General features: G+C 38.2%; 4 protein-coding genes across 4 annotated transcripts; 3 read left to right on the forward strand and 1 right to left on the reverse strand.

Moving 5' to 3' along the window:
- The first annotated feature begins 756 nt into the window (after nt 1-756).
- Nucleotides 757-3,424, forward strand: rexo4 (REX4 homolog, 3'-5' exonuclease). Its single transcript, XM_056731221.1, has 8 exons — nt 757-1,352; nt 1,456-1,778; nt 1,930-2,082; nt 2,180-2,373; nt 2,455-2,543; nt 2,625-2,699; nt 2,791-2,865; nt 2,948-3,424. Exons 1-8 carry the CDS (start codon nt 1,113-1,115, stop codon nt 3,095-3,097), a joined length of 1,299 nt encoding a protein of 432 aa, XP_056587199.1. The 5' UTR covers nt 757-1,112; the 3' UTR covers nt 3,098-3,424.
- Nucleotides 3,425-4,252: 828 nt separating this feature from the next.
- Nucleotides 4,253-8,798, reverse strand: cacfd1 (calcium channel flower domain containing 1). Its single transcript, XM_056730142.1, has 6 exons — nt 8,623-8,798; nt 8,179-8,396; nt 6,948-7,020; nt 6,745-6,870; nt 6,560-6,667; nt 4,253-5,811 (listed from the first exon to the last, which is right to left on the reverse strand). The coding sequence occupies exons 2-6, from the start codon at nt 8,285-8,287 to the stop codon at nt 5,721-5,723; spliced, it is 507 nt and encodes a 168-aa protein (XP_056586120.1). The 5' UTR covers nt 8,288-8,396; nt 8,623-8,798; the 3' UTR covers nt 4,253-5,720.
- Nucleotides 8,799-9,232: 434 nt separating this feature from the next.
- mob1bb (MOB kinase activator 1Bb) lies at nt 9,233-13,924 on the forward strand. The gene is made up of 6 exons (XM_056731414.1): nt 9,233-9,431; nt 10,668-10,834; nt 11,389-11,482; nt 11,555-11,688; nt 11,812-11,975; nt 12,458-13,924. Exons 1-6 carry the CDS (start codon nt 9,418-9,420, stop codon nt 12,533-12,535), a joined length of 651 nt encoding a protein of 216 aa, XP_056587392.1. The 5' UTR covers nt 9,233-9,417; the 3' UTR covers nt 12,536-13,924.
- A 93-nt stretch (nt 13,925-14,017) lies between these two features.
- On the forward strand, nt 14,018-18,406 carry dck (deoxycytidine kinase). Its single transcript, XM_056731413.1, has 7 exons — nt 14,018-14,249; nt 14,927-15,042; nt 16,473-16,666; nt 16,809-16,956; nt 17,203-17,318; nt 17,616-17,715; nt 18,265-18,406. The coding sequence occupies exons 1-7, from the start codon at nt 14,159-14,161 to the stop codon at nt 18,289-18,291; spliced, it is 792 nt and encodes a 263-aa protein (XP_056587391.1). The 5' UTR covers nt 14,018-14,158; the 3' UTR covers nt 18,292-18,406.
- Nucleotides 18,407-18,476: the final 70 nt, after the last annotated feature.

The following is an 18,476-nucleotide window of genomic DNA, read 5'->3' on the forward strand; positions in this document are numbered from 1 at the left end:
ATGCAAATGCTAGGTGGTTTCCAGGGTACCTGGGGAAGTTGCTAGGCTAGGGTCTTGCTTTGTGTTTGCTAGGGTACTTGGGGTGGTTGCTAGAATGTTGCTAGTGATCCCAAAGGACTGATGGCTCCCTGAGTAAAATGAGCCCACCCCTTGTCTGTATGACACTGTGATGCAAAGTTATGTTCAATACAAAATGTAGTTTACAACTACAATGAGTATGGAGGGAGTGTTGCTCCAAAAGGCCCACTTAGCCTAGAGGTGGAGCTGCACCACAAGGCCCACTGAGCCTAGAGGTGGAGCTGCATAAGAAGCCCACTTGAGCCTAGAGGTGGAGCTGCACCACAAGCCCACTAGAGCCTAGAGCTGGAGCTGCACGGCAAGGCCCACTAGAGGCTAGAGGTGGAGCTGCACCACAAGCCCAGGGGTGTGCAAATACCTATGTAAAATGTATAGGATAAAGCAAAGTAAGTCGCTTTGGATAAAAGCAAATGCCTAAATTTAAATGTAAATGTAAATGTAAGTACTGGGATGAAGCAGACTAAACATGTCACATAAACATTGTCTCTAGCAACTTCCCTCCAGCTGTTCCACACATACGGAACTGCGTTTGTTTGTCCATATAGAATCTGCATTTTGATAGACAGATGGATAACAAAGAAACTCAATATAACTGATAGTTCATAATGATAATGAAAACCTTTAGCTTGTTTGCAACGGGCGGAACGTTGTTTCATCCGGTCGTTGCTTCCACACGACCAACATCGATGTTGCACACGACAGAAAGTTCCACCAGCATGCTTGTCCCATGGTACAGATCATTCTCACAGTTTTATATTCGTTTAGTATTTGTACGTCGATAAATTACCACGAAGTCATTGTTGTTTGTTAAATATTTGTTCGTCTCTGCGCTACTATGTCTTTCGTCAGTCAACGTGGATCTTAGGACTCTACAAATCACACGTAAACAGCTGGTTATGTCACCTAATGCAGTTCACGAGCACGTAAAAAGTAAGTGCCAGTCGGTTCGTGCTTAATGTAATAATAAGATAAATTCAATAACACTTTTGTAAAGTGTTTTATTACTTAGTGACTGACCGATACGTCTTCTTAAGATGTCTGAAGTCAGGTTAAAGAAACATTCGGAGGGTGTTCAGACTAGTGGCTCATCAAAACATACTGTTAAGAAATATAAGCGTGTTGGAAAGAGAACTTTGAAGTGTGCTGGGGATAGAACTTTTTATTTCCAAATACATCGGGCTGCCAAAAAGGAATCAAAGCCTGTTAAGAAGCCAGACATAGTGCCACCAACAGATACTAAAGATTTTTCCAGCAACTGGAAGAATTTGATGAAGGTAAGAGGAATATTTTACTATCACAACTATGTTGAATTTCCATGACCTTGTGATAATTTTGTTAGACGGTTTACTTTATTCTGTTTTCTTTTTGTCATTGTAGACTCTTGTTCCAAATCCTGAAAAAGCGATTATAAGTGCCAAACCTGCAAAACATGTGAGCGCAGAAGGGAAACAGCCTCACAAAACTGCATCCCTTCCCAAAGACTCTCAGAAACCAGATAAACGACATAAACCAACACACGCTGGCAAATCTGCCGCGGAAAGATCTGCAAGAGCAGAGAAAGGTGGAGGTCCGAGTGACGGTAAAGACTCAGCGGGACACAAACAGTTCAAAGCAGAGAAAAGGAAAAGAAAGGAAGAAAGAGGAGAGAAACCAATGAGCAAGAAGATGAAAGCAGCGGAGATGGAAAAGGAAACCACAGAGTATGTGTTTACTGCTGCTTCAATGCATATGAGCGAGAGTTTTCTGTGATATAAAATTAAACGTTGACATGTTTTCCTCTTTCATTACACACTGACCTGTGTGAAAATCGATTCCATTACATAGAAAATTAACCCACTGTTTTTCCATCAGGCCTGATATCTGGTTCGATGATGTGGACTTTGATGACATCGAGTCTGCATTGGGATCCAAGGCCGCTGACATCGCACGGAAACGTAACGGAATACTGAAAAGCGCCACGGACGGCACTGAAAAAGCACTCGTAAAGGAACACGCATTTGAAGGGTGAGAGAACGCTTGCTGATGTAGCTTTCGATGAAAAGTTTTCAATCGTCTCCTCTATGATGTAAGCTAATCGCTCTTGTTGTCACTGTGATTTCAGGTTGACCCGCGCTGTTGCTATGGACTGCGAGATGGTGGGGGTCGGCTTTGACGGGGAGGACAGTATTGTAGCGCGAGTCTCGCTTGTCAACCAGTTTGGCAAATGCGTTTATGATAAATACGTCAAACCCACAGAGAGGGTCACAGACTACAGGACTAAAGTTAGCGGCATCAGACCGAAAGACATAGAAAACGGTCAGGTTTTTACCTTTCAGATATTTCAAGTGAACTGTTTTGACGGTTGGGTTCACTGGGATTTTGACATGTGATTGGCAGGTGAGGAAGTTTGGACGGTGCAGAAGGAAGTGGCTGAAATTCTGAAAGGAAGAGTTTTGGTGGGACACGCCATTCACAATGATTTAAAGGTACGGTACACTATTGAAGGGGTCACGCAACTCAAAGATGAAAGTTGTCAGATTTATTCAAAACGCTTCTCTTATTTGTAGATTTTGCTGTTGGGTCATCCAAAGAAGATGATCAGAGACACACAGAAATATAAACCGTTTCAGGAGAGAGTGAAGGTGTGTGTTACTAAAACCATTTTTCTTTAAACTCTCTTTGAGGTGTGACTGATGATGTTTTTTTAACTTTCTATCATGTGTTGTGTCTCAGAGTGGACGTCCTGCGTTGAGGGATTTATGCAAAGAGATTCTCAGTGTCCAAGTACAGAAGGGTGAACATTCATCTGTAAGTCTATTATTTTCAGTGTTTGGATCACACTTCACGTGTTTTGTTTTTCCATTATCTCATGTGTGTGTTCGTGTGACAGGTTCAAGATGCTCAGGCTGCCATGAGGTTATATACTCTGGTGAAGAAGCAGTGGGAGGCGGAGCTAAAAGCCAGGAGATCTCTGGGTAGAGAAAAAATTCAAAGGAAACCCAGAGAGCCCAAACAACAACCCGACCGGACCAGCTCGTAACACTTCTGATACATCTGTGCAAATGACATCCTCTACATAAATAACACAATTCTTGACATCTGAATGATGTTCGTTATTGTTGTCCTACATAAAAGCTGTTTTACTCATGTTGGTCTGAAATGTTTACTGGGTGCAAAGATGTGTCGTTGTTCCAGAACATTTTTTTACAATGTTCCTCAATAGCAGGTTCGAGTTCACACACAAAGTCTGTTTGAGTTTGACAGCTAAAGCTTTTTTAAACGTGTCATTTCCATCTTGTTTAAAATGAATTGTTACAATTATTAGATGTTCTACGCTATCTGAAATTATATAAAAAAATTGAATCGGCTGCTTTGGTGTTGGAAGTGTTTACTCTGCTCTGAAATCCTTGTTTTGATGGATGTGACGGTTTCCCGGACATGGATTATCTTAAACCAGGACTAGGTCTTAGTTAAATATGGATATCTAAGTCATTTTTAAAATGCATATTTTGCAAAAAAACGTACTATTACTAATGTGCATATTTTAATATATGTCAGTGTAGTTGTTGTCGATCAAGACATCTTTAACATTGAAGTTAGTCTGGGATTTTAAGCCCTGTCCGTGAAACCGCCCGTAAAACACATTTATGTTTTGTTTAGTACAACAATATTACCGTATCGCACTGTGCACATCAACTGCACAGCAACCACACAAGCCATCAATTTACCTAAATTAAAGGGACTGTCATCCAAAAATGAAAATTCTGTTTGTCTTACTCAGCTTCTTATCATTTCGGACCTTTATGACTTTCTTTCATCCACAGAACTCAAAAGAAGATATTTTTAAATTAGTCACTGAACAGCTCTGGCACACATTCACTTCTATTGTAAGTGAATGGGGACCAGTTAACAACATTTTTAAAAATATCTTATATGTTGTGGTTAAGAAAGAAAGTCATACAAGTTTGAAATGACAAGAGGGTGAGTTGATGTCAGAATTTTCTTTTTTGTGTGAACTATCATTTAAAATCTAGATCTGTTCTGTAATGGAGAACTGGTTTCTTTGAGTTTTCTGTCAATTAAAAGTATTTTCTTATGATAGCAACCTGCAATAAAAGCAATATTACAGTTTAACAGAGTTTGTTAGATTATAAATATAGATTAACAAGAACAGATGAAACAGGAACTGACCGGCGAAATCAAAGACGTCCTTTATTTATCACATGGAAAAAACTCTTGTATGAGAGCTTTTGACACGTCATTCCAAAATCAATCAGATACATTCGATCCAACACAAATACACAAATAACCAAGAAAACAATGGTTGGGCTATAATAACTATTTTGCTCTTTAATCTCTCATTCTTTAAACCAGTAGTGTTTGTGTGCATATAGAAGTGACCAATACTATTGTGACTACCAAAGATTATAGTGACTTATGTGTTGCTATGAACAGTTCTAAAGAAAGCTGTCTGAAGAATTGTACACCAGGGTCAGTAACAAAAAAGAAGGGAAATATTGAAGAAGAGAGTTGAGTATAAAAGATGTTACCGGTATTATAACATTTAGCATGGTTCAAGTGCTGGTGGTGTTAGAGATCTAACTAGGCTTAATGGTGTATTTGGAAAAGCTTTTACCAGCTAAACAATGAAAATACTTGCCTTTCTTAAAAAAAGGGTGTGATCTTGTATACTGAATAAATGGTGTAACAGTGTGAAAACTTTAGTGAAAAAATACGACAGAATGACCTCTGACTTGAGCTCTTGACTTTCATACGAGCAACTTTAGAGAAAAGCTAAGACTGCAAAAACACAAGTTCCTGAAGACACGGTATTAACTTGAGGGGCGACTGTAAAATGCACCACATCGCTCACAATTACACTCACGCAAACAAGCTCTTAAACGAAACAACCAGAAAACAACATCAAAGAAAACGCTCTTCCACCTAAAATCTAATAAAAACGATATTCTAAGTTTTAGAGCAGCGTAACAAAATGATATTTCACCGTTGAAGAACACTAAAGCATGCTGCAGCACAAGTTTCAGGGTAAAGGCAAAACACACGCAGACTTCACTTTATATCCCTGCAATTGTTGAAACACATATGATCATGCTTACAGTTTAAAATAAGAGTTTGTTTGTTACATGTCACAAATGCTTCTCTTTGTAATCGTCTAGGACAACATTGAATTCTGGGAAAAAATCCCAATGGCCAAAATTCCAAATCCCTGTGCTGGTGCTGAGGTCAATTTACGTATATAAGAGTCAAGGCAGGTGATCATAGTTAATGCATTCATTCTGTCCAGCTCTGGGTCTCACAAATCAAAATCATCAGAAAAAAACTTGATAAGTTAAAAGCCAAAGTCAACTCAATAGTGTTTTAATAATGCGAGATGAAATAAATAAAGAAATGAACAATTGTGCACCAGAGTTTAAATCAGAATATTCACATGAAACCCATTTTCTTAATTGATCAAATAAAACACACACAAAAACAACCAGAGATCAGACTTCATCTGATGTGATCAGAATATATCTGGATCTCAAGAAACTGTGAAAATCACTTCATTCAGGTAATGCATCTTTTACACAGAGAGAGAAAGAGAGAGGGAAATGGAATGGAGGTAGAGGAGTAAAGGGGTCGAGTGAGGTGAAGGATCAGATTCACGGCACAGATTCAGCTGTGGTGCCTGCCTGTTTCTCTTCATCACCCTGTTTTTGGTGCTGCAGTCGGGCGTAGCTCACCGCATCACCCCTGAAAGAGAGAGAGAGTGAGTGCATTACTTATAAAGCCTGACTTCCATCCATTCATTCATACTATAAAAACTGTTTCCTTCCCCTTTAAACAATTAGATTTTCTTCTAAACAAATATCATTTAACTAGGAGAATCAGTCATGCCTTCAAATTTTAGATGTTGCTCCCTCTAGTGTATAAATCTGGATTACCATTTTGCTATTGTTAAATAGTCATAAATTGTCACTTTAATGAAAAATAACAAAGTCAGATTTTCATTAATAATTGCTTGAATTCAAGTTAAAGAATAAAAATTAATATGAAAATATATGAAAATCGAAAAGAAAAGCAATCAAGTTTAGCTTTAAATTAAAGATCATATTCCATAAAGATATTTGTACATTTCCTACCTTAAATATATAAAATCTTAATTTTTGTGAATGGATGGCCTACTACAGTGCCTCTGATTAACAACCTCAAAGGCAATTTTCTCAATGGTTTTGTTGTCCAGGATCACATATTGTATTTTTTCTATGCTTGTTTTGATGTGATTTAAATGTATTTGTTGAAATCGACCGTCATTTCTTCAAAGGTATTTCTGTTTTAATGTTGTCCCCTAAATAATATTCATGTGCCAAGCTGATTTTGCATTGTGTTGTGTGTAGCACCCCCAGTGAACTCTGAATGAAACTCTTCACTGTGTAGTATTTTCAATTGTATTACATGTTTTATTAATACACTTTTTAAAAAGACCAAACTCGCCACTCACTTCTTTCCCAGAGATGCCAGTCCGTACAGCACACCCGTGGCAAAAGCGATGGCATTCCCGAAAAGAGTCGTAATGGAAAAGCTCAGGAAGACCGGAAACAGGGCCATTCTGCCAGAGAAACAAAGATGAGTTTTAACATGAAGAAAATAAGAGAAGTGAAAGGAGATGAAGAGTGTTGAGCTCACCCGCAGTAAAAGAGAGCTTTCTGCCAGGGCTTCAGTTGGTCCGCACGCGCCGCCACTGCGTTTGCAAACTCAATAAACTGACAGCAGAAGGGCACCTCACAGAGAAACAGCACAAGTGCTGTTATCCTGAAGAAGAAAAGGGATTTTAATAATGGGATCTCCTGCAAACATTTAAAGAAATAAAGTCAACGTTTGATCCTTACACCATCCAGACGCCAGCAGCGATGTTTAAGGGATTCACAGTGACGCAATTCCAAACTCCCATTGTGGCACATGCTGTAACAGACAGAGAGAGATTTTATTGATATTATATGTGTATAAACATTAGCACAGCAAGTGTCCATGTATATGTCTTTAAGTTAAGTTGTGAGAATTCGTTTATTAACCGAGCTGAAAAGCTGATAGACATGAATGACAGACACTCCGTGCCGAGCAGTTGGTTGGCTGGAAGAACAGGGAGCTTTTGTCGGGTCTGACTGCACAGCTGCGTCTCTCATCCATGTCTCAGCATATTTGAAAGACAACAGAAAACTATTGTTGCCGGCAGATGCTCAAACAACTAACACACAGTTGTGGTGAACAGAACGAGGTCTTATGCACCCTGTGTTTTATTAATTCTGTATTGTTAAAACTGTATCTGCCAAATCACCTTAAATCAGAATATAACCTGAAGGTTAAAATACACAACAAGACTTTTGCTCGGATTTTGTCTGTGCCAGTCTGCAGATTTGATCAGTTAGTGTGTTTCGATCTGAAACTTTCAAAAAGTCTGCAAGTCTATGACTTGAATCTGTTCAGATTTTAAAAGTTGTGTATTCCAGCCATGAGAAAGTGTGTTATTAGTCCTTAGGCCTCCTGCAAAGCAACTTTGCAAGCAGCGTGGCAGAACAAAGGAAAGAGAAAGGATGGAGAAAAAATGAAGAGAAGAGAACGTTGCTGTTGCTATGACACCTGTGTTACCATGACAGTTCTGAGCCGCACAGTGTTCATTAAAAGACTGAAACAAACTTTAACCAATGACTATAGCGTTTCACAGTGAGTTTTAACATAATTTTGTATTTGATTCCTCCTATTCAAAGCGATGTCATCGTGAACATCATGACATCCCACCAAGATCTTATTCTTATTTTAAGTACAGCTTAGCCTGTAGGAAAGTGATGTCATTGTGAATATCATGAGGTCACTAGTGTTCATCATGAGACCATTCGTATTTCTTATTTTGAACTGTCAGGTACATTTAACCCCTATGGCTTGTGCATTTCAAATTCAGGGGTGTCATTGGTTATGTTGGGTCGGGTGTAAAGGAAAACCATCACGCACTGATGCATTTACTTACAGAGACACAAGTGTCAAATGGGTGATAGAGTACTGTTATTCTGCATTGGGCTGTCTCATAGGGACTATAAACACATGGCACACTTTTCTAATACTTACATACGCCACCCAGAACACCTGCTATTTTGCAGATCCACCGGTACCACCAGGACATGCCATCGTCATCAGTTCCTGTCTTCGCTGGTGCCGCCGCCTCTTCGGAGCTCATTTTCCACCGTTAAATAATTCAGACTCCCCAATGTCTCACTTACAACTCCCGACCCCTGCAGTACCACCGGCGGCCTGTGGGCGTCGCTTTTTCCCCACAAGGACAATAGCTGGAAAGTACAGTTTACTACAATATCAGACAAATAAACCCATAGCGAAGTAAAGTTATTTAGCAGAGAGCGCACCGTTCTAACGAGAAAGATGTTGCCGTTGAAGTTTACATCGATAAAAATCATGCTGACAAAATTAAATAGGTTATTTATCTAACGGCGCTGTTCTTATTATGATATTATAAAGGGAGCGAGGAGGAACACATAAAGATATTATCATCCAAACCTCTGAAGACTGTTGTCGGGTTTCGTCCGCTTGGTATAATAAGTGTTATAACAGAATCTCAGAATCGTTGTCCTCAAAACGGTCTAATTTTGTCGGTAATGTCAGTTTAACGTAGTAGAGCATTTGCTCCTCTTGTCTTCGAGGTTCCCTTGTTTGCGTTGCATTGTGGGTGGAGCCAATGATGCGTCACTGCGCACACATGGCGCTTCGGGGGCATCAACACCCGCAGCATTTGCGCAATTAATAAATTAAATGAAAATCTGAGTTTTTGTTATTTTTCATTAAAGTGACAATAATAGTAAATAATTATACACAATTGCAATATAACTACTATACATAACTACAATTGCAGTGGTTTTAAAACATGTTTTCAATTCGTGTTTTTGGTTTGTTCTAAATTGATTACGCATAAATTGTAATTATGTAATATATGTGACGTAAATGATTACCGCACACAATTGTTCTTAATCTTTCTAATCATCCTGCTGAAAACAAAATAATAAATAAAAACTTAAATGTATTGCGCTTAAATTTCAAGCGGATACATGCTGACGTAAGCGACACGAACCATCGCGAGATTTGTGTTTCCCGGCGGGACAGATCTGTAAAACACGTACCTCGTTTTAACCAGCTCTTTCCGCGTGATTTCCGACATCACATACTTTAAAGATCCACGAACCAGATTAAAGGACCCACAGCAGGTTTGGGAAGTTTGTTGCCAGGTAGCTGAACTGCATTATTCCCTCACGCAGCCGAACATCGGACCGGGGCTATCGGATCTGAACCGGACAGAAGATGAGCTTCTTATTGTAAGCCTGATGCTGTCATTTATCCTTTCATTTAAAGACTCACAACTGTTTACTCCCTTAGCTCGCCGTGCTAAGAGCAGCTTGAGTTGAGCGGCGGATTGACTTCAGATCATCAAACGTGTCGGTGTCTGTACCCGACAGATGTTTTTTTTAAACATTTTGGGATGTAGATTGACCCAGTTCTGCCACATTTGCTCCGGTTCTTTTGGTTGTCGGATGTGCCTGAAGTTGACAGTAAGGGGGGGGCAGATCTTATGTAATGCATGTTTGTTGATCATTCACGCTGGGGTGAGTGTGTTCAGAAAGCCTTGTCACTTTGTATCAGAGAGTTGCGTTGTATGTTTTGTCCCTATTTTGTTGGGAATCTCAGTCTTTGCTGAAACTGCATGAACATGCAATGCCATCTTTGATGGGTTACACGAAAGATGTTCATGCAGATGTTCTGCAAACCTTATTTAGACTGTATGTCCACATGAAAACTACTTAGATATAGTTAAGCGTTTACTATAGTAAACTATGGTAAATTGATCAATAGTAGTAAAGATTCAAACATTATTATGTGTAGGAATTTTACTACAGTCTACTCCTGTAAATACTAACGTATACTTCACTATCTTGCATGGGAAGTCAGTCAAAAGTGTATTGTTTGGAAAATATTGTTTAATCAAATTCAATCCCCTTTTGCTCCATTTAAGTCTTATCGTTTTGGAGAGGAAGGGCGGTTGTGTAATTGCTGTGAGGAATATGTTTACGTCTTCATTATAGGGAAGTGAGTGGGGAAACTGAGAAATACAGAACGTTGCTTCATCTGATGGCCTAACAGAAATCAAGTTGATGATCTGATATATCTGAAAGTTATTTAATGATAAACTTGCGTTGAATTTTGAGAAAGTGTGTTCACTAGGGAAGCTGAACAGCTGAGAATGTGTCAGGAGAACATTGAGAAACTCTCGTGATGCATGACCAGACGCTTGGGGTTTAGAGAAGTTACATCTGTCATGATCACAAAACAGACATGTGATGTCATTGCCATTGTGTTGTTTTCGGGTTATTTGATGGTTTCAGTTTGAAGAATGCTGATTGGCGTATGTGATCTATCTGAACCGGATGAACCAGATCTCTCTGCCTTCAGATTTGTCTTGCGATTCAGACGAGAAAATATGTCAACGCTGTACCAAGAACATGCAGTCGGATCCTAAATTGTCATTGATATTTTCCAATCTCCATCTCATCCAGTGGGAACCGTTCATCGAAGACGTTTAAGCCAAAGAAGAACATTCCAGAAGGATCTCACCAGTATGAGCTGCTCAAACATGCTGAAGCTACGCTGGGGAGCGGGAACCTCCGTATGGCTGTCATGCTTCCGGATGGAGAAGATCTTAATGAATGGATTGCTGTTAACAGTAAGAACTGAGATTGATGTCATATTAATCTTTTCAGTTTATGTGTCCAGTAGACGCACATAACAATGCACACAATTGGAACATAGCTAACACACACATGCAAATGAAAGCATTTATCTAGACCATATGTGTGTAACTGTATATGGTTTTGTTGTTTTGTCTCCATGTGTGTGTTTGTATGCTTTTCTCATTTAACTACTTTGACCTCTGACCTATTGGTTAAGCCAAGCCAGACCCATCCACCAATAACCCGGTCAGTCCCGAGGGACCTTTTGTCTATTACAGAAATACCAGCCCACCTCTCCCAGTCCCTTAAAATGCTCCTTATGTATTGTATGAGCAATTGTCACGTATGTAAAACCTAAAAGAATCTAATCTTTTTATTTTTATTGAGATTTAATAAATAGTCATCAAAGAGATCTTGTGATATATGGTCTTTGTGTACTGCATATAAAGTTTCCAGCTCTGAAAATATTTTTCTTTCCGTTTGCATATTTTCATGTACACATTTCAAAACAAAGGTCAGATTTTTTTGTGTGTGGTTGTTTTCACAGCGGTGGATTTCTTCAACCAGATAAACATGCTGTATGGCACCATCACAGACTTCTGCTCGGAGGGCAGCTGCCCGGTCATGTCGGCCGGACCCAAGTGAGTGAGTCTGGACGGTGTGACAATATTCTTCTCTGTTCTTCTGCACCCCGCTCATCTCTTTATGTTTAGATACGAGTATCATTGGGCGGACGGGACCAACATTAAGAAGCCTATTAAGTGCTCTGCTCCAAAGTACATTGATTATTTGATGACGTGGGTTCAGGACCAGCTGGACGACGAGACTCTGTTTCCTTCAAAAATAGGTACCAGTGACTACACAACCCCATGATGTGGCATAAACCCTGAAGCTAATAAACAACAACAAAACAACAAATCAGATTTGCCATAACGTGCTAATAAACAAAAATATCATGTGTTCTGTTCAGGTGTTCCCTTTCGGAAGAACTTCATGTCGGTGGCTAAGACCATTCTAAAGCGCTTGTTCAGAGTTTACGCTCATATATATCATCAACACTTTGACGCAGTCATCCAGCTACAGGAGGAAGCCCACCTCAACACGTCCTTCAAACACTTCATCTTCTTTGTCCAGGTAGTCTGTCATATAGAAATGAATGAGAATAGCCAAATGAGAAAAAATTTATTTACATTTAGTCATTTAGCAAATAACTAACAAATGAGGTAAACAATTGAAGCAATTGAACTACTAAAAACAGAAGTTTATCAGGTAGTATCACAGAAAGCAGTGTGGAGATTCTTGAAAATGCTCCTACTGAACCACAGAATAAAATAAAACTGTACGTGTTTTGAATGACCAAGTAAAGGAAGAAAACCGTGAAAATTATGCATAAACTGTTCCTTTATCTAAATCAGATGTAACTGAAAATAAATATGTTTTGCATGCAAAACTGTATTCTCCCAGCACTGTAAGATTACAAAACACATCACACGATGTAATCTTTAGTAAAAAAAATTAATGGTATAATTACAGAGTACACAAAGCATGCTAAACTTAAAAATAGTTGCATGTTCCTGCTGTGGAATTAAAAATAAAAATGTTGTCTTGCATTTCAGGAATTTAACTTGATTGACCGCAAGGAGTTAGCACCACTTCAAGAACTCATCGAGAAGCTGACGACTAAAGACAGATAAACTCGGAGAAGGAGAGAGACACCAAGTATATGGTGTAAGAATAACCGGGATCTTTATCTTTAAACTATTCATTCATCTTTTGCTTTTTTTAGATGATTTTAGCGCGACGGCACATGCTAGGTGAATTTGTAGAATCTGCACAATACTAACAGTTAAAAAAAGGATCAACCCTAAGAAAATTAGTTTTATCATAAAGATAAAACACTTTTTTCTGAATGCATTTACTGAAAACTTGTTACCTGGTTTAAATAGGTACACTTAGTTTCTCAAGTTGTTCACATTATTAATTTTTTCATGTTTCTACACAAGTCGTTCGCATGGTGTCTGTATCACATATGGCAGTGATGAGCTGATTTGCTCGGTTTTTGCTCTGTTTGGTGTGAATGTTTTAGGCCTGTTTGATCTTCAATGCCGTAAAGCTGATGCTGATGGATGCGGTCATATAGATGAATTCTATTCTTCTATGCAATAATGATCAATTACTTGTCCTTATTGACATTGTCACAGAATATTGTTGATAGTTCATATAATGTCATTTAATTTGGTCAGGATATATATCTGATCTGTGGATTTAATACTGAAGGGAATTATTTTAAGATGGTTCAGACTACTAAAGCAGAAATATTGTGAAATGTGCAATGCATGTTGGAACAGCCGCTCTTGTTGAACACAGATGGCTGGTGAAAAACATTGGCCTTGATCCTGTGAAGTTGCTTGTCGTTTTCAAGATAACAGCTCAAAGACGCGGATAAGACGTTTGTTTTACATAAGACACGCCATCTATTTCTTTTCATCATTTTTCAGACGTTGATTTAGCACTGTGTGAAACGTTTAATCCATTAAACTAGGTTATTAACGCTAGTTTTAAAAAATCCATTTAATTATTGGTTTGATTATTATTAAATTTAGATATAATTCATCTGTACTTGTATTATAAGGTTCTTCATGCAACGTTCTGCAATGTGAATACATGAGTGAGGAGTTTTGTCTGTTTTTATGAAAGATTTAGCACAGCGTTTGATTCTGAAGTTGTCCATGTTCATATTTGCTTTTCTGTTTAAAAAAGTGTGTCCATCTCTTTATTTCTTCTCCTTTCGTCTCTTTTGACATTTTTAAAAAAACCTATATTGTTTTACGAATGCAATGGTTTAAATGCTAGAGTAAAAGTGCCAACCACAGATTAATATAGGATAAAACTATTTATACAGCATTTTTGTCACTTAAACAAGAATATATTTTCCCTGGATTGTATAATAGTTAGGATGTAAATATGTGCAGGTGGCTCAACTATAAACCAGACTTCTGATATTGCTCTATTTTGCATTGTTATATCAAACTGTTATTTTGCTGTACATAGAGCAAATAAAACCCTTCTCCTAACATCTCTTATTCACGATTATTGTAATCTGTCTCGACATAAATAGTCGTAAATGTGTCATTTCTGTATGTATGGTATTCAATGTATGTACAGCACATGTGATTTGACAGCAGCTGTATCCGGATGGGCGGAGCCTGTATTTTAAGCGCCAGAATTGAAACTCTCCCGCCGTTTGCAGTGTTGATCACTGTAACTGTAACAACAGCAGCTTCCTATTTTATATTTCTACATTACTGCATAAAAAAATGCATCCCACAGCCAAAAGAGCCTGTACAAGTCCTCTGAATGACAGTCTGGAGAAAAGGATTAAACGGATCTCTATAGAAGGCAACATTGGTAAATATTATTTGTTTTCTGCGAGCATCTTTTAAAACTGGATACAAACACAAGCGTATGTATATGGTTTAATTGAACATTTATGTATTGTGATATGCGTTTTGTTTATAAGATTAGACTAGAGGATAGCGATACGAAGTAGTTCTATCATATGTCGAAATGAACTTGAAATTGATATTTCCTGTTGTGTGATATGGTGCATATATATGTCGAACGAAGGTTTGTTTTATGCACATTTTCCCTTTGGGCGTTTTAAAGTAACATATAATAATATATAGTATAATTTTGTTACTTTTTGAATACTTCCTGTGCTGAATGTAAGTTATTCGCCTGTATCATTATTCATTATTTCCTTCATCAGTAATAATATGTATTTACTGTAAAGCTTCCTACAACAATGCAGAACTGCGAGCATCGCCATAGAAATATTTATGTATTATATTGAATATGTTAAAAACCATTGCGTTTTCGACGATATGCAATGATCGCGAGAGCTATCAATCACGCATTAGTTTCGAAGAGCTCTCGCGGTACTTTGATGACATACGCCGAACGTCAAAAATGAGCTCTTAAATCAGCCTACAAGGCGTTTTTCTTCAGTTATTCAGTTGTTTATGTAAATAACATGTATGGCAGTATTCGGAATATATTGATTTGTTCATGTAAATCTGTTTTAGCGGCTGGTAAATCCACTTTTGTTCGATTGTTGGAGGAGCATGACAGTGAATGGGAGGTCGTGCCGGAACCCATCGCGAGGTGGTGCAATGTACAAACTCACCACGATGAGCATGAGGTGCAGTCTCTCACTTTTTTTCACTCTTTTTCACACACACTTTTCTTCTCTCTCACACACAGAAGAAGTTTTTATAGACATTAAATTATTTTTAAATATACATGCTGTATTTGGACATAAAATTCAAACAGCTGCAATGTTTTTCTAAAAGCACAAAAAATGAATTCAGTTTTTTTTTTAAACTTCTCACATCATTGGTTTCCAGGTGCAATGTGGTTTGATGTTGTGATCTTAATGCAGTGGCATTCATATGGTGTCAAAATATTTTTTGGGCGATGTGGTTTGATGTTGTGATCTTACGCAGTGGCATTCATATGGTGTCAAAATATGTTTTGGGCCGCTGTACGTTAGATGTTTATATGATTGCCTCTTTAAAGCCTGTAATCCACCGCTGTGATGGAAACAGTGGTGGCAAACACTCTCGTCCCTCGGGACTCAACAGATGGTTCAGTCGTCACCAGCTGAGCACTGAACCAGAGCCGAGCTGCTTCTTACATACTCACCTACTGAACTTAAAGTGATAGTCCACCCAAAAATAGTCATCATTTGCTCACCCTCGTGTCATTTCGTACCCGTTTAAATTACTTGGTTCTGATGAACACAAAAAGATATTTGGAAGAATGTTTGCAATTTTCAATTCCGTGACATCATTGACGGCCATAGTAGGAAAAATTAAAGGGTAGTCAAAGGGAACTGTTTGTGTCCGTAAATTCTTCAAATATCTCACTTTGTGTTCAAAATATACAATATTTATTTCCTACTATGGTAGTGGATGAATTGAAAATTGCTAACATTCTTACAAATATCTTTTTGTGATTAACGGAACAAAGAATGTATATACAGGTTTGAAACGATCTGAAGGACAGTAAATGATAACAGAATTATTTTGGGGTGAACTAGGCCTTTAAAGTACAGTGTTAGATCCATTAAACTTGGACTGGAATGCACGTTTTCCTGTATGACAACTTTCATTGTATTCTTGTTACTCAATAGGGTGCTTCATAGTTGTAGGTTTGCATTCCAGGATGCGTGAAAACTAATAAAATGTACAATTGTGAGGTCTCTTTGGATCGAGCATCTACCAAACACTTTACATGCAAATGTCACAGTGTTTAGATCTCAGAACACTTTTAGTGACGTATGTTTTATATCTTAAATAACCATTTTAAGATGCCATTTTCAGCTTCAGGAGACTCGTAGTACAATTGTAAATGTCTGTGTTAGGTTCCTTTAAATACTTTACTTTGTTGCTTTATTAACCAAACAGCATCCAGGAATGTAATATTATGACCTTGTCACCTGAGTTGACCCAAAGCATGTTGGACTCTTCTTTAAGAGTGTAAATACGTTTGTTTTTTTGATAATATAAAGAATAGAGACATTAAATAAATGATAACGACATAGTATATCCTACATGTGTGTGTTAACAGGAATTAACAACCTCTCAGAAAAGTGGCGGGAACGTTCTCCAGATGATGTACGAGAAACCTGAGCGATGGGCGTACACCTTCCAGAGTTACGCTTGCATGAGCCGCATCCGGGCCCAAATCCGATCCACAAATGGGAAGCTCCGAGAGGCGGAGAATCCCGTGCAGTTCTTCGAACGATCTGTGTACAGCGACAGGTGAGTGTAATAGAGAGAAAGATTGATTTGTGTTTTGAGCGAAGCTGTTTTAGAGAGAAGTAACAAATTCATTTAAGGACATTTTTGTCATAGGAAACTATAATCTGACAAATTATCAAGTAAACGTGTGTGTGTGTTGCAGGTATATTTTTGCATCCAACCTGTATGAGAGCGAATGTTTGAATGAAACCGAATGGGCGATCTATCAGGACTGGCACGGCTGGCTGCATAAGCAGTTTGGGCAGCACATTGAACTGGATGGCATCATTTACCTGCGGGCAAAGCCTGAGGTACATTTACTCAACTTTTACATTTGTGCAGGCGCTTTTATCCAAAGTGCCCTGCAATGCACTTTAGGCACACTTGATTTGTTTCATTTATTATTTCGATCCCTGGGAATTGAATCCGTGACCTTAGCATGGGGTTAAAATGCTACAGGATCAGACAGGCACATATACAACACATAGTGTGTGAAGGTTTTCTTTCCCATTGCGTGATGCAATGTCACAGATATGGTTTTATGGTTTGTGTTCCAGCGGTGTTTGGAGCGATTGCATTTGAGAGGCAGAGAGGAGGAACAGGGAATTCCACTGGAATATCTGGAGAAACTTCACTATAAGCATGAGTGCTGGTTACAGCACAGGAATTTGAGGTATCCCACACACTACAAACATAGACATGCCTTGACAAGTGATGGGATTTACAATTAAATGCTTGAGATTAGTTTTATAAACAAAGATAAGCTAATATAATAAACGTCAAAACAGATTATTTTTGAATGGGTAGATTTAAAGATCGTGCAACAAGAGTAGTTTTAAAGCATCCCAGAATGCCACTTATTTTTATTCTTAAATGTAGAACTTAAACAGGATAAAGAATGTTCAGGTGTGCTCAGAAGTTTGATAGGTAGGGTATTAGAAACACGTCTAAAATGTGTGTTTGTTTGCAGTATGGAGTTTCAGTATCTGAAGGAAGTCCCGGTTCTCACGCTGGACGTAAATGATGATTTCAAAGACAAAGGCATCAAATGTGCTGATATGATTGAGAAGGTATGACACAAACACACACATCTTAAGATCTGTTGTCATAAGAACACAGGTAATGAGAGTTAACTGGCACTTTAAATGTTATTTCATGTGTTTACTGCTAGAACACAAACAGTTCAACTTTTACATTTAATAATACAAACTCTTATTAAGGGCTGTCCAAAGTCAGTCCTGGAGGGCCGGTGTCCAGCAAACTTTAGCTTCAACCTTAATCAAACACGCCTGAACAGCTAATCAAGGTCTCACAAAAGAGACTAGAAACTTCCAAACAGGTGTGTTGAGCCAAGTTGGAGCTAAACTCTGCAGGACTGTGGCCCTCCAGGACCCACATTGGACAACCCTGCTCTTATGTATTAAACGTACTATACACCACACACACATTTCCTGAAATTACAAACAAACATCTTTATTATATACATATTACACGTGCTGCGTACAGTATCCATACTAACTAAATCCAGATATTGATAAAGATTGAGGTACGTCAGCACAGTAATAAATGAAAAATGGGTTTTTGTTCACAAATCTAATTTGTCCTTTTTCTCTTCTTAGGTGAAAGAATTTCTTGGCACTCTGTGATGATGAAAAGAAATTGTGCTTGTTAAAAATAGTATTTGAGTTTTTTGTTGTTATTAAATGTGATTTATATTTAACTTTTTTTTATTATGAAATAAATTTTAAATAATTGTATTAATCACCTTGTTTTCCTGGTTTCATCCTAGTGTTGCTTGTCTAGCTCTGTATTAGTCCGTTTGGTAATATTG

Source organism: Triplophysa dalaica, chromosome 19 (assembly GCF_015846415.1).
Source record: "Triplophysa dalaica isolate WHDGS20190420 chromosome 19, ASM1584641v1, whole genome shotgun sequence".
NCBI lineage: Eukaryota > Metazoa > Chordata > Actinopteri > Cypriniformes > Nemacheilidae > Triplophysa > Triplophysa dalaica.